Source organism: Limanda limanda, chromosome 21, assembly GCF_963576545.1.
Source record: "Limanda limanda chromosome 21, fLimLim1.1, whole genome shotgun sequence".
Taxonomy (NCBI): domain Eukaryota; kingdom Metazoa; phylum Chordata; class Actinopteri; order Pleuronectiformes; family Pleuronectidae; genus Limanda; species Limanda limanda.
In genome coordinates this window covers 14,180,557-14,195,392 of record NC_083656.1, presented here as the reverse complement: position 1 = coordinate 14,195,392, position 14,836 = coordinate 14,180,557, and the positions used below count along the sequence as shown (strand labels likewise).

General features: G+C 45.2%; 1 protein-coding gene across 1 annotated transcript; it reads left to right on the top strand.

The window, feature by feature from the left end:
* Positions 1 to 5,117: 5,117 nt before the first annotated feature.
* Positions 5,118 to 7,443, top strand: foxj1b (forkhead box J1b). The gene is made up of 2 exons (XM_061095578.1): positions 5,118 to 5,714; positions 6,550 to 7,443. The coding sequence occupies exons 1-2, from the start codon at positions 5,118 to 5,120 to the stop codon at positions 7,441 to 7,443; spliced, it is 1,491 nt and encodes a 496-aa protein (XP_060951561.1).
* The last annotated feature ends 7,393 nt before the right edge of the window (positions 7,444 to 14,836 follow it).

The window sequence follows — 14,836 nt, the reverse complement described above, 5'->3', positions numbered from 1 at the left end:
TATTTTATATAACTGTTAAACCTGCAGTGTTCACACCCCATGTTTGTATTCTAAAGTGACCTTTGACATTGTGCTTTGACGGCTGAGATGTAATTTATGGTCACTTGCAATAAATTATAGATTTTTGCTGATTTCATTGCTTCAGTTTTGTTTCGTAATTTTTTGTAGTGGCAACATTTTTGGTCAGAAGCTTTTAGATTTTTAAATTAAAAAAATAGTATATATGATTGCTAATGTTGTTTTTCAAAAACATTATTTATTTCATGACTTTACCATTGTAGTGGACTCTGAGGAATCCAAAAATCCATATATAAATATGCAATTTCTATTTGATGCTTTTTCTAGTTCAGAATAACTTTGCAACATCTGTTCGTGTTCAGGGAAAACTGATGATAAATAACTACAAAATGCATATGGATGTGAATAAATCAACAAATAAAGAAAACTGTTACCTGCCAAACCAATCAATAAATAAACCTAGAAAGTCTAATAATAAATCTGTCATTCCTGTCGATTCTATGACGATCACAATGTGCCTTAACTGGAGAGAGGGTTTGTTTTGTTTCTATGAGACTGGGCGGTTGCATGGGGGACTGTGTATTGTCTGGGGACTGTCAGAGCAATTCACACTACTTATCATGAGATGCTGCTACTGATCTATTTTAGGATCCGCGATGATTTAGAGAAGAAAGAAGCTCCTCTGTCAACCGGCGTGTTTACCATGAGACTCCTCTCTGTCCTAACGCGACCTGGCCTCACTCCATTTAAAGTTGTTTAATGCTTTGAAGCTGGTGACAAATGATGACAACCAAAGAAGAAAGAAGCATTTTACTTTTTGTATGAATTCCTTTTTTGGACTAGTTTTTTATAAGAGAACTAGTCCATAAAAAAAACTATTAAAAATGCTTTACATGGCATATAAAAGGCAACGTGACAAATTGTAAGGCAATACAAAAAGGCTTCTGAAATACATTTATATGAATTATATAGAGAACAACAGATAAATTAATTAAATAAGATATAAAAGAGTGAAAGTAAGAAATTAGTAATTATCTGATTGAAGAAAAGACAGTGGCAAATGTTTAACATTTATTTAAAACAGTTATAACAACAAACTTAAGATCGTATAGATTCACTGAATGAAAGTTGTGAAAATAAAATACTCTCACCATAAATATCACGCAAATGTATTTTCACTGCAGAAACCTTCTTAAAATATTACATTTTCCGCCTAGAGTAAAAGGGATCTCCGATACTTTGATCGTGGATAATGTTGAGAATACACTGAGTGTTAGTCTTCCTGGACATTTTAGCAGGATTATGCACAACAATTTGTGTCAAACCTTTTGTGCATCCCTTGATAGTGTAGTTAGCAGCAGAGATCAGACATGTACTTTCCCCTAAACCCGTCAGTGCTTTTTAAACCAATAGCAGAATTTTGAAGAAATTCTGTGACAGACAAGGAGCCAGTGTTAAGTGATGAGAACTGGAGTGATACAGTATGATCCATTATGAATGCTGTGGCTTTCTGACCTAAATCCAGTTGTAAGCGGTGCTATTATCAAGAAATGGATACATACTGTTGTATCAGCCCATGAGATGTACTGTAGCCTTACTGTATGTGTGCTCAGCTCCTGTTAAAGGACAGAGCAAAGCCTGGCAACAATAGGAACAGCTGTTTAAACATTTACCCGCCTCACCAGCAAACGCTTTGTCAGGAAGCTCAACAAAACCAGGAGACGTTTACCAAAAAAATCAAACCTCCTGCACACTATGCAACAGCTGGTAATGCCAAGTGTATCCCCCCGGTTCCTCTGCATAAAGATTTGGCCTCTCATCCTTCCTGGTGGCTCTACACACCCGAAGCCCTCGTCAGCCTCCGCACTCCACATCTTTGACCTCGGCAGATGAACTGATGAAATGTGTGTGGGGGGGAGGAAGAGGGATGGTCGGTGCTGCACAATGTTGGAAATAGCCCCAGGCCTATGAACCATCATTTATGTATATGAGTTACAGCTCTTGTTAAAAACGCCTATGCAAAGTGTTTCTGTAAGCAGAGTTCAACCTACACTAGATGGCAACGTTGACCCAGAAATTACCATTACATCCAACATGATTTTTTATCAATTTAGAAATACAAGATTTGGTGACTGGGGTCAGCTGACTAATGTGAAAGGTGAAAAAAAGGTTCAAACAGCATGAAGTTGGGATTTCAGCCAGATTTTAGTGGCAGCATATCAGGAATGAGAGGCAAAAGAGAGGAGGAGAGATAATGTATTGAGTTTGCATGTACTCCCCGTGTCTGTGTGGGTTTTTCCTGCTTCCTCACACAGTCACAGATTTGGGTTAAGGTTAACAGGAGATTCTAAATGGACTGTATGTGACAGTAGAGGATTGTTTGTCTCTGGATGTTGGTCCTGTGATACGCTGGTGACCCGTCCAGGGGCAAACCCGTCTCTCGCCCGATGCCAGCTGGGATTGGCTCTCGCTCCACCATTGACCCTCAATGGATAAGCAGTAAAGATAATGAATGTGTGGATAGTTTGATGTGAAATCTTCTAAACCCCCTGTCCTACCTGAACTCACCACAATGCACAGGATTTCATTAGAAACATTTTCTGTGTTTGTTACCTGTGAGTAGTGTCTCATTAAAAACGTGTGTAACATTAAAATCAAATATATTCTAATACAAAGCCTCGTGCTTTATGTGCCCAGGCCTCCTCTCACATATTCATAAACACTATGTCTTCACACTCCATGATCACATAGAATACACAGTGAGAGCTGATTGTACTGTTTGCATTTTAATGTGACTGGCCAAGCCGTCTGATCTGTGACATTTACCCTGAAAATATAAATAGCTCACAACATTGTCAGGGATATGTGTGTGTGTGTTACATTCCTAATATTAATGCAGTGTGGTGAAAAGGCCACAGTGAACACTGACGTGCAGATATGCAGCCTTGAATAATAGCATGGTCTGCTCCAGTGCACCCCTGCAGGAAACAATCATTGGTTTAAGAACGGGTTTTTCAGGGCCTCTAAACTGCCTCTTACAGCGGGTAAGTGATTAAACCAGTTTACCTGATTCAGTTACTTATTCACTCTGTGGGGGGAACAACAGGGCTGGAAAGCAATAGTCTGGCCAGTGGAGGTTAGGACCCCAACTGGGACCTGAGATGTTAGGGCCTCACACCCAGGCCTGATCAGCCTGTGGCAAGCATCCCTAACATCCTATGGTGGTCCATGACATCTGTTTGTGGTTGGAAACTCTAGTGTGGAAGACCTTCACACAAGGGATATTCACCATCTTGTTCGTGTGTGATTGAGCCCCTCTGCTGTGACTGCAGTGCAGTGTCAATCCACAGTGTGGCAGTATTTCCTCATTATTCACGTTGGCTCTTCCAAGGACTTTTTGCATACACAGGAGCTGCAATTTTTGCATAGAGCATTTGTAGAACATGACACCAGCACTGCCTGATTATCACTTTAATCATCCAATATGTGTGTGTGTGTGTGTGTGTGTGTGTGTGTGTGTGTGTGTGTGTGTGTGTAAAGTGCATGCATCTACCTCCATTATGCTCAGTCTATTAAAAATAGATCGCACAATTCATGTGCTTACTCCCCCTGCTCTTACAGCAGCTTGACTCTGCCTGTGGAAACGACCTGAGGATCAATCTTTGCAACTGTTGCTGAAGAATTCAATTAGCATCATCCTGTTTCCACGTTAGAGGGACGGAAACAATAACACCCACCCTGACTCTGTGGGGTCTTGGTAAACAGAGGCTTATCAATTCACTGTTTCCCTCCTCTGCAGGTGCAACAAGTGCGCTCCAAGCGGGACGTGTGGCGCGTCTTTTCCAGCGCCACCAGGGTGGAGGGGTGGTGTTACAGAGTTCACGTTTCAGGCCAACAAAACGAGATTAAAGGGAGTGTGTGCGCTCGCGTGTTTGATTGTGTGTGTGTGCGTGTGTGTGTGTGTGGTCCAGGTATTACTCCTGTCGTGGGGACAAAGAGCAAGTCCCCATGATGTGTATCAGTGAATTCTAAGGTAAATGCATGGGTTAGGTTTAAGTTAGGTTTAGCTTGGGTTTAGGATAAAGTTAAGGGTAAGGGTTTAGTATGTTAATATTGTTATGAATCAATGTAATGTCCTGGAGACACGACTGCGTGTGGGTGGTGCAGTAATTATCGCATGCCTTTAACATTTAGATGCGCAATTACGCACATTTCTAAAGATATATATATATATATATATATATATATATATATAGTGAGAGAGAGAGAGAGAGAGAGAGAGAGAGAGAGAGAGATAGAGAGAGAGAGAAAGCGAGAGAGAGAGAGAGAGAGAGAGAGAGAGAGAGAGAGAGAGAGAGAGAGAGAGAGAGAGAGAGAGAGAGAGAGAGAGACTTCTGGTGAGTGAGACCTGGAGAGGCAGAGGTAAGCAGCCAATCGGAGCTCCCCCCGGGCAGTTAAAGGGATGGTGGGGCTTTTAAGAACGACTTATTTTACAACCTCCAGCACATTCTCACATCTTCAACTCCCACGCACACACACACACAGACACGCTCGGGTGGATGAGCAACAGCCCGGTTTGCCTGAGTCCGACATGGATCTGTCCTGAGTGGCGTTTGGTTCTATTCCAGTTCCTCCGTCGATTACGCACGGCTGCTGCTGCTGCTGTCGGATGCTGCTCGCCCTCCCCCCGCTGCACTTGTTGCGCAGAGACTGGATGCGCCGCTGAGACCTCCGAGAGGAGAGAGAGAGAGGAGAGAGAGAGAGAGGAGAGAGAGAGAGGCAGGGACTCACTGCAACAGGTGCACACGGAGCATCTCCTCCACACACGCCGCCGGAGGTAGGGAAATTACGCACCATTCGGTTCATCTCTGGCACGAACGTATTTGCTTTGGCTTTGGATATTTTGACCAAGCACCAGCCTGCTGATTTATGTGGCACCTGAGTGTGAGGTAGGGGTTTGGATTTATTTAGTTAACAGCATTTTTTTTGTTTTTATACTTTTTCCCCCACCTGCGGCCTGAAGATAAGACAAAACTTTAGATGCTGATCTGAGGATCCTGTGCTCGTCTCCAGCCCCTCGCCGCGCGCACGAAGCCAGGATGCCGGTCCTGACGAGCCCCGACATCGCCAACAAGTTTAAGGAGACCTGGCTGGGGGTCTTCCCGGAGGACCAGGGCGCCGGGACGGACTCGGCACCGCTGGACGACAGCCTCACCAGCCTCCACTGGCTCCAGAACTTCTCCATCCTCAGCGCGGACCCGGAGCGACCCGGCGGCGCGGCGGGTCCGGGCTGTCCGGCCTCCCAGCAGCACCTGCTCCTGAAGAGGCTCGGCTTCCCCGGAGGAGGTGCCGACTCTCCGTCCAGCCCTCCGGCCGGGGACACCGCCTCCACCGGGATGCCTCTGTACCTCGGGAGCCCGGTGACCTCCGGCAGCTGCTCCACCGCGGCGCCGCGCCTGTTCGCCAGCTGCGCGCTCTCCACCTCCTCCGGGTACCCGCAGATCCCCGTCCAGGCCAGCCCGCCGGTGGAGGTCGACTACAAGAGCAACCCCAAAGTCAAGCCGCCCTACTCCTACGCCTCTCTCATCTGCATGGCCATGCAGGCCAGCAAGCAGCCCAAAGTGACTCTGTCCACCATCTACAACTGGATAACGGCGAATTTCTGCTACTACCGACACGCGGAGCCCAGCTGGCAGGTAACCGAGACCAGGACCAGTCCGTGTATTATTGATGAGTCCGATAAATGTTGAGGTGAGGGAGGGAAGGGTGAGGATTGGGCTCCAGTGTCACCATCAGACACCACGTCTGTGGACCTGCGGGGTACGAGGCCTTTTCTGTTAGCGTGGGAAAACAAAAACCCACCAGATGTAGAGTAGGTTCAAACTTAAAGAAAATAAGTCTAATGTCTCCTGGATTCCGAGGCCTTTTCTGTTAGCGTGGGAAAACAAAAGCCCACCAGATGTAGAGTAGGTTGAAAGTTAAAGAAAATAAGTCTAATGTCTCCTGGATTATTAATTCTACGGGGACACGAGTGTGTAATTTCCGCCTGATGATTTCCATGACAAGTGGGTTTTCTTCAATGCAAGAAATGTCCATCTTCTTGGAGAGTGCTCATACAGGGTTTTTGTCTCAGGGGAATGGTGATGAAGAGAGCACTCTAGTGTGTGTGTGTGTGTGTGTGTGTGTGTGTGTGTGTGTGTGTGTGTGTGTCTGTGTGTGTGTGTGTGTGTGTGTGTGTGTGTGTGTGTGTGTGTGTTGGTGTGTGTGTGTTTGTTAATGAGGGCTCCTGAGAGAGATGGCAGCTAAGCACAGCTGATCATGTTTGAAATGCGCAGAGCTGCCTGTGACTAGAAAGCCTCATTAGGTACATTTGCCTTTCCTATACAAACAACAACAATACCCCCCCCCCCCCCACCCTTTCACATCCTCTAGTCTCACTGGCATTTTTACTTTGTGCATGACTGACTCAAATTAGCTCAAAGCCAATCATGTTAAATATACTTTTTTTTTGTATCCTTGTCTCTGTCACAGAACTCAATTCGTCACAACTTGTCCCTCAACAAGTGTTTCAAGAAGGTCCCCAGGCAGAAGGACGAGCCGGGGAAAGGAGGCTTCTGGCAGATCGATCCCCAGTATGCCGACATGTTTGTCAACGGCATCTTTAAACGCAGGAGGATGTCGGCCAACCAGTACAACGGCATCAGCAGCAGCAGCAGCAGCGGTGGCAGCACGCAAAGACAGAGCAAACTGGAACAGGGTTATCACAGCACCCAAAATGGCTGCCCTTACCAAGTTGTGGGCGGCAAACGGAAGAACCTGTCCTCGAAGATCAGCAACCACGTGATGAGGGTGACCGAGTCTCCTCTGCTGGCCACCGAGGCCCACAGAGCAGACATCCTGAGGGGGGACTTTGACCTGGCGTCCGTGTTTGACGACGTCCTGAGCGGAGACTGTAGCAACTTCGAGGATTTGGACCTCAACTCGGCGCTGAGCTCCCTGGGGTGCGAGATGGAGGTGTCCATGCAGGGGAGGCAGCATTCGGCGGTGAGGTGGTGCGGAGGAGGCGACCTCTTGGGTCAGAGCCAGCATCTGAGCCACCACCAGTCCTACGGCTACATGGACCTGAGCGGCGCCTCCATGGAGTGCGCCGCCAACCTGGGGGAGCTCCACACGCCGCTGTCGCAGCACGCGCAGCGGCAGCAGCTCGACCAGGACCAGCTGCTCCAGAGCCAACACCACCTGCAGCAGTTCGACGAGCCCGCCACGCTGTTCCCGGAGCCGCCAGAGGAGGCGATGCTGCAGCCCTGGGACGAAATCAAAGAGGAGGCGCAGGCCATCCCTCTCTCTCTGGATCAGGGCTTCGGCCTGTGCGATGGCTTCTTCACGGAGATGCAGCCATGGGAGCGAGTGGAAGCCTATCTGTGACCTTTGACCCCAACTCTAATGACTCTATAATCCAAACATCTGCTTGTCCAGCTCCCCCAACCCCCCTAAAAAGGATAAAACTGATGACCGAGCCACAGCATGGTTACGCCCACATTTCTTCTTCATTCTTCCAATTATTCTGCAATATCCTGCATCTGTAATTTATTTTTTGATACATTTCCTCTCTGTTTTTGTGACAATAAGAACATGATCATGTCGAACTTATCTTGAACTTGAGCTGCGAGCCCAGCTAACAAGTGATACCCTAAACAAAAGACATTATAAAGTTTGTTGGGTAACATGATTAGGGACTATGTCCCGGGACAGATTTCTTCCTGTCAGGTGATTGACAGGAAGCGGTGCGTATCACTACGCAGAGCTGGTGCATGGGGCAGAACGAAATGACAATACGACGGAGTGACTTTGATTCAACCAAATTAAAGTTTCATGCAGACTATGAAGGGTCACGTCGCGCATTTGTGGGATGAATGTCAGCCAACGGCTTCTTCTAAGTTGGACTTTTTGAAATATTAGCGCTCACATATAAAGAGGTTGGTTATATGAGAAAGTGTTCATGTGTTCTGAACTGGGAGCTTCAGCCATTTGTGCACGCCGATGAAGGAAAAGCTAAAATCCCCTCATTCAAAGCACTCTCTACATACAAGCACGGTCACAGTGGGACTCTGACGATACACAGAATTCTATTTTGCTACATTAGCATCTAACATTTTTTTAACTAACATGCAGTGAAATCATTCATCTCAACCGCCAGCTGTGTTGTGATGATGATGTGACTTCTAAAAAAACTCATAGTCTTCAGATTAGAAATCAGTCACTTATGACTTTCTTATATAGTCAATTTAATATATATTCACTTAGGTGTATAGCGAGAAGCCGGGCAGAAACGTTTGCCGTTCGACTACAGTTATGTATTGCAAAGTAAAATAAGGAGCCGACCTGAAGTTGAGTCATGAAATCGAACATTATGCACTTTGATAGGCAGCGGTTTTAGGAAAGCGAGTCAGCTTTTACATATTTTTTTTTTATGGTATTACAATGGTGTTTTTCTAAAGTTTACTGACCATAACGTATGATGCATATATGCTGTAGCTGTCCCTGTTGGTTTCTTCATGAACGATGAACTCAACACTGCAATAACATCTGTTTGCTTCACTGTAATCCTTTTTTAGTTTTTTCACATATATATATATATATATATACAAAAATTGGACATTTGTTGATTATATTTCGCCAAATTTGTTGATAAGGAATATGCAGTTCATTGGTGGAATTTGTTGTGTTGATCATTAAGAGTTGCATCTTCTGTCACTGGGTGATGGATTTCTTTTTGTCCTCTATTGATTACTTTGGTGTAAGTCTTTCGGTTTTGTTTGTATGGTTTGTTTTAACGAATCTGAATTTCATATTATGTAGGACAATAATGATTATTAGTAATAATAACTGCTGGTTTGGGGGTGACAAGCGATGAGCAGATACATAAATTCAACTCTTAAACGCCAGATTTTTTCACATTGTATCATATTGATCGCGTTTGATACAGACAGTTTAATCTTACCATGTTATTTTCATTTGTACTTTTTTAAAAAGCTGTTTGAAAATGCAATCATGCCTTGATGCAATAAATGGTGTCAATTAAAGAAAGAAGAGTTATACAGACGTGCATCCTTCACTTTCGATGTGCTCGTGATGGAACGCATGTGTGAATGATACCGTGGTCAAGATTATCGTTAGCGCTCTGTGTTAGAAGCCAAGAGATAAAATGTCTGTCTAGGTTTTTCATTAATCAGCACAGACAGGTCTGAACTCGCTCGGCATTATAAAACAGACAGGGGCTAAACGTTATTGCATAAACACCTGTACCATATAAAGTTACTAAATGCATCAGCCATTAGCAAATACCACCTTTAGCGTTATATTACAAGTGTGTATTTGTCTCCATTATTCAAACAGAAGTAGTCATAAATGGTCCCAGCTCTTGGGCGTCCGGGGTCAACGTGGGTGACATCTGAAAAGGTAATGGTAACATATGATGTATGAGTTTAATAAAATAAATTATAATACAATATAATAATAGATAGAGAAAAAAGAGACAAAGACAAAGGAGAAGGGTGGTTCTACAGAACTGGAGGCGATGAATGGACGTCAACTGCAGCGTCTGTACTTAATGTTGATCAGGTTTCACACGTTGACATATTTCTGGTCTATCAAGTTAGAAAGTAAAGTAAATGTTAGGAAGTGTAAGACATCAACTGGCAGTCTCATTGCAGCACTTCAGAAAAGAAAGTGGGACCATCAGAGTCAGGACTCATCCTCTTGTTACCATGAAGGTAATAATCATAGGGTAACACTAGATGTATATATTTCACTTGACAGGTGTAAACTTGACTCCACTTAACTTGACTGGAAGTGGTGCTGAATGGAAACCCAGGAGAACCAAAGTGGGTCAGATTGATCCTCTGGGAACCATGCATATCTGAAACAATCATATGAAAACAATAGCTGTAAATATTTCTCTTGATGGGTGAAAACTTGACTTAACGTGACTGGAAGTGTTGCTGAGGTGAAATCAAGGAGAACCAAAGTCAGTCAGGTTCATCCCCTGGGGACCACGAATATCTGCGACCATAGATGTAGGTGTTTCACTCGATTCGTGAAAACGACTTTGTTCTTCACTGGGATTGTTGCTGAAAGGAAACTAAGGGGAACCAAAGTCCATCAGGTTCATCCTGTGGGGACCATGAGCATCTGTAGAAATATTTAAGACTAGACCAAGGACAAAATATAAAAGCTAAATGCATTAAGTGACAAAAGAAATCTCATCAGAGAAGAAGAATACAAAATAAGGATGAATGTGGTGTGTTAAGATTGTCTCTTTATAGAGTATTAAGAGTTTGAGACACTCACCATGTCGACCCTGCATCTCTCGTAGCATTCTCCAAGAAACTTAAAAACCTAACTGCCACTTCTCACCTCAAACTTTTCCACGAGTCTCTTTGCATGCCCTGTATGAAAATGTGCTTTTCTGCCGCAAATCTCTTTTTAATTGAAATTGTTGTGGGGAAAAGGGGAAAAATGCGGCTTATCCCCGTCCCACAGGTCATGTGTGGAGATCTCCAGGAAGGGGCGGAATAACTCAGATTCCTGAAAACAGCAGGGACTACAGCCAGATCTGAGGCTGAGGCGTGTGCGACCATTGACCACTGACCACTGACCTCTCCAGCTGATAGAGGGGCTGATCCTGTGACGGCTAAAGGCCATTTTATACCAGATATAGGCCTCGAGGTAAGAGCCGGAAAAGAAACAACGGGGTCACTATCAAGTTGAAGACTGAAGCGGCGTCTGTTACACTTAAATATGTGTGTGTGTGTGTGTGTGTGTGAACATTCACACTTGTCTCTGTTTGTCTGCGGCCGTGTGCAAGTTGCATGTGTGCGGTTACATTGTACACCCATAAGGTTTGTGTTGGTCCACAGGTTTCTTTGTCTGCACTCATGCTGATGTGTGCGCCGCCCGCTGAGCGTGTGTGTACACGGCTGCGATCGGAGCCCCATGGCGGCCCAGATAACACTATCTCTGTGGAGCCAGAGCCCTGTGGTTCTATTCAGCGGCGGTGGATGAGAGGCTGAGACTGCCCAGCACGCGGACCTGCTCAAAGAAGGAGGAACAAGCTGGGCTGTCACTGTGGGCTAACCTGGCTTATAATGCTTTATAACCTCCTCCCTGGTGCCCCCTCTGGGAGGCTCTGCATCAGCCTCTGTGTTCCTAGCTGGGGAGGGTTACACACAGGAGGGCAGAGGCAGTAACAGGGACGGGAAGAGGGTGTATTCTGTCTTTTATTGCCATCGTGGCACCCTCTGGACTGCTCCTGATTAGAGTCAGGCACAGACGGGGTCAGCCAGCTTTGCTAAAGAAGCACCCCTCCCAGCGTGGCACAGACATAGAGTCGAACTACCCGATTATTGGGGAAAGCCACAAAGCTATTCTTTGTGGGTCAGAGGAGATAGAGGACACATGATAGGGGTCCCTCACTAATTAGATTCCTCACTGTGGCACAAAGAAAAAAGTGGCAGCGGGTAAACGCCCTAAGCCTGTTTTATAGCCCCAGAGGAGCCCCTGAGTGAGCGTGATTACACCAACAGGTTAAGTGTTAGATCAACGCTGATGAATGAAATTTCCTCATTTGTGCGTGGAAGCAAAGGATCACACACATCTATCAGGGACTGACCTCCAGCAGGAGTCACCTTCGCCTCCCTGAACTGGCGGGAAATTGTCATCCATCTCTGGTTTCCAGGCCCTCATCACATATTGATAAGGGAAAAAGACCGGGATGATATTCAACTGGGGAGACCATCCATTAGTGTCTCTCCAGACAGGGTTTGACAGGAGGGGCTTAGGCAGGAAACACACCTAGTCTTTCTAAAAGACTGTTGTTTATGCATGAAATGCTAATTAGCTTTCCATTTAGATTGCCTGTTCCATTTTGAAAGGAACTACGGATGGGAAATTAGAATAAAAGCACCGTGCTGCAGCGGGCTTTGGGGGTTTTCTTTCTTTTACAGAGAATTTTACCTACTTGCTTAAGTGGTCAAAGTGTGCACATGGTAATGTTTACAATCAATAAGATCAGCGTCATTACTGCGAGAACTGAACGTCTCTCTGCATTATCCCTCATCAAAAGCCTTATTTGTGGAGTTTTTGTCCTGAGGAGCCTTTATCCCTCCATATGACTAATGAAGACGGGATATATAATTTGCCGGTGCACCATGAGCCCCCAGTTCAGTTTTGATGTGCTAATTTTATTTATTCAAAGCATGCCGTGCAGACAAATGCAAGGCTGCAAATGAGTGCAAACACAACTGCACACTGATAGATGGTGAAATGACAATGACAATTCTTTAAGGCCAGAGGGGCTCTTTACAGCCTAATAGGAGGACACAGGACTTATATGTCTCATACCTCTTTTACACCAATAGCTGTCAACGCAGGTTTTTTAAATGTGGGTAAACCCACTCAATAAAAGCAAAAGACTAATCTCAAATTCTCCTTTATGTAATTTTTTTTTCTTTCATGTTACATATCACAAACTGGGAGGCTCACAGATGTAAAACAACAATAAGTACACAGACTTCCTTGGCTATTTACCTGCCAAAACCTCCAAGTCCATTGTGCACTGTTGCAGGGTTAGCTTCCTCCAGAGAAGAAGGAGAAGAAGAAGAAATTAACATGTTCACCCTGGTGTCATGTCGTTAAAAACCAGCATCTACTTCAGAGTCATTTCACCCGAGAGTGAATTACGATTATATCCATTCCCATTGCAGCCAGGTGTTTGAGGGTGTGAGTTGGTTTTTTTGACCAGTGGAAAAGGGGCTTTAGTCTTTTTCCTGCTGTTTCTCTGTAATGTGATGTTTCTGGAGCACGTGGTCAGGAACGGACATTCACCACAGGGTGCAGCATCATTGCAAACCATTTCCATTACATCTGTAATGCTCCTGAGTGCTCTGTCTGCTTCAGCCGCAAAGTCCTTGACCTTTACATTGTCTACTCTACTTCTCAGAGTTGACCTTCAATGCCTGCCTCACTGTGACAGTGTTGCCGCCCCTGAGGAAGACGTTCACTGTACAGCCTGTTGTCCGCTGCAGAATACACAGCTCATCTTCTCCGATGGCATCAGTCGGTCGTTCAGTCACAGCAATCACTTGACTGTGAACTGTGGCCACTCCTGTGCACCGCTGTGCTTTGTCTCTGTGTTGTGCACTGAATTTCCACTGGGAAGATGACGGGTGTCATATGTCCTATTGTTTCTCATTAGCTCTTTGCATATATAACAAAATGTTCCCACGCATCTGACTGGAACGTACCCGGGGGCTTCTCCGTAACCTCGAGCTTATTATTCATCTTGAGCTTATTAAACGAACCTAATAGTCACATGACGATAAAATTGAATACTTATTGACGTGTTGACCATTTACATGCATCTTAACAGATTTTAATTTAAGGGAGACATACTATGCTCATAATCCAGGTTCACACTGTGATTTGAATCTACTTGAAACGGTTTACATTGCTGCAGCTCCTCTTTTCAGCCTCTGTCTGAAACACTCGGTTTAAACACCTGTTACTTTAAGCCCCCCCCCTTCCTGATAAAGGGGTTCTGATTGGCCAGCTGGTCGGCTTAGTAAATGTCAGCCATCGCTCTCGCTTTACCCAGCTTCGTTAAGGGGCGTGTCCAACTAGCTGCCAGACATTTTTTATTCAAATGTATGGTATGATGATGTCACGTGACATCACAATGATGCGGAACTATCAGCCTGAGTATCGATGAGGTGTTTCAGAAAGGAGCACTTCTCTCTGTGGGGGAGAAGAGACTTTGTACTGAAACTGAAAAAACATCAGATATTTCTTTTATTTCAATTCATTTTATTTACTTACCAACTTCTACGTCTGGTCACTTGACAACATCGCTCACACGGGTTGTAAATGGTTAATGAGCCAGATTCTTCAGGTTGTTTCAGGCGGCCTTAGAGACCTGGTCAGAACGGCAAGTAGCAAAAAGAAATCTATTACCATCATTGATCATAATGGCTGCATTGACATTCATTCATTTGAGTGTTTTATGTGCTGGTTAATTGAATTTTTCAAATAAAGAACATGCACACAAATATTCATAAGGCAGTTGTATGAATTATATTGTATGAATAATATGGCATATCACATATATATATATATATATGCTGTCTTGGCTTATGTGTGTGCGTATGTGTGCAACTTTGCATCCACCACCCGCTCACTGAAAGACATTCTTGCCCTGTGCCTTTGGTCTCTGTGGTCGCAGCGAGCTGCTGATTGTCCTACAGGCAAACAGGAGGAGGGCACACAGCTGCCACACACACACACACACACACACACACACACACACACACACACACACACACACACACACACACACACACACACACACACACACACACACACACACACACACACACACACACACACACTTACGCATACAGACACATACGCATACAGACAAACACACACACATACGCATACAGACACATACGCATACAGACCAACACACAACAAAGGCACTCACATATTACTCTGCAGGCTCACACACACACACACACACATGCCCACACACAGAGGGCTAGCCAGAGGGCAGCGTGTCAGGAGGGTACGCATGGACGAGAGTGCAGACAGCGAGCCAGGACCGAGCTGGACCTCTGCCACTCACACAGCATCAACCTCAGTGCCAAGGAGCAGAGCAGAAAACAAGTCTGGACCGACCCTCTCAATCTGGCCTGCTGCTCTGCCTGGTGCTCGGCCAGAAAACTCCTGGTCGGAGCAAGAGCACATCTTAGATCCAGAATCA

Bases quoted from the DNA above. Each gene is read 5' to 3' on its own strand.
- foxj1b (XM_061095578.1), top strand. From the start codon at position 5,118: ATGCCGGTCCTGACGAGCCCCGACATCGCCAACAAGTTTAAGGAGACC. The intron at 5,715-6,549 runs GTAACCGAGACC...TCTCTGTCACAG, and splicing joins ACGCGGAGCCCAGCTGGCAG to AACTCAATTCGTCACAACTT.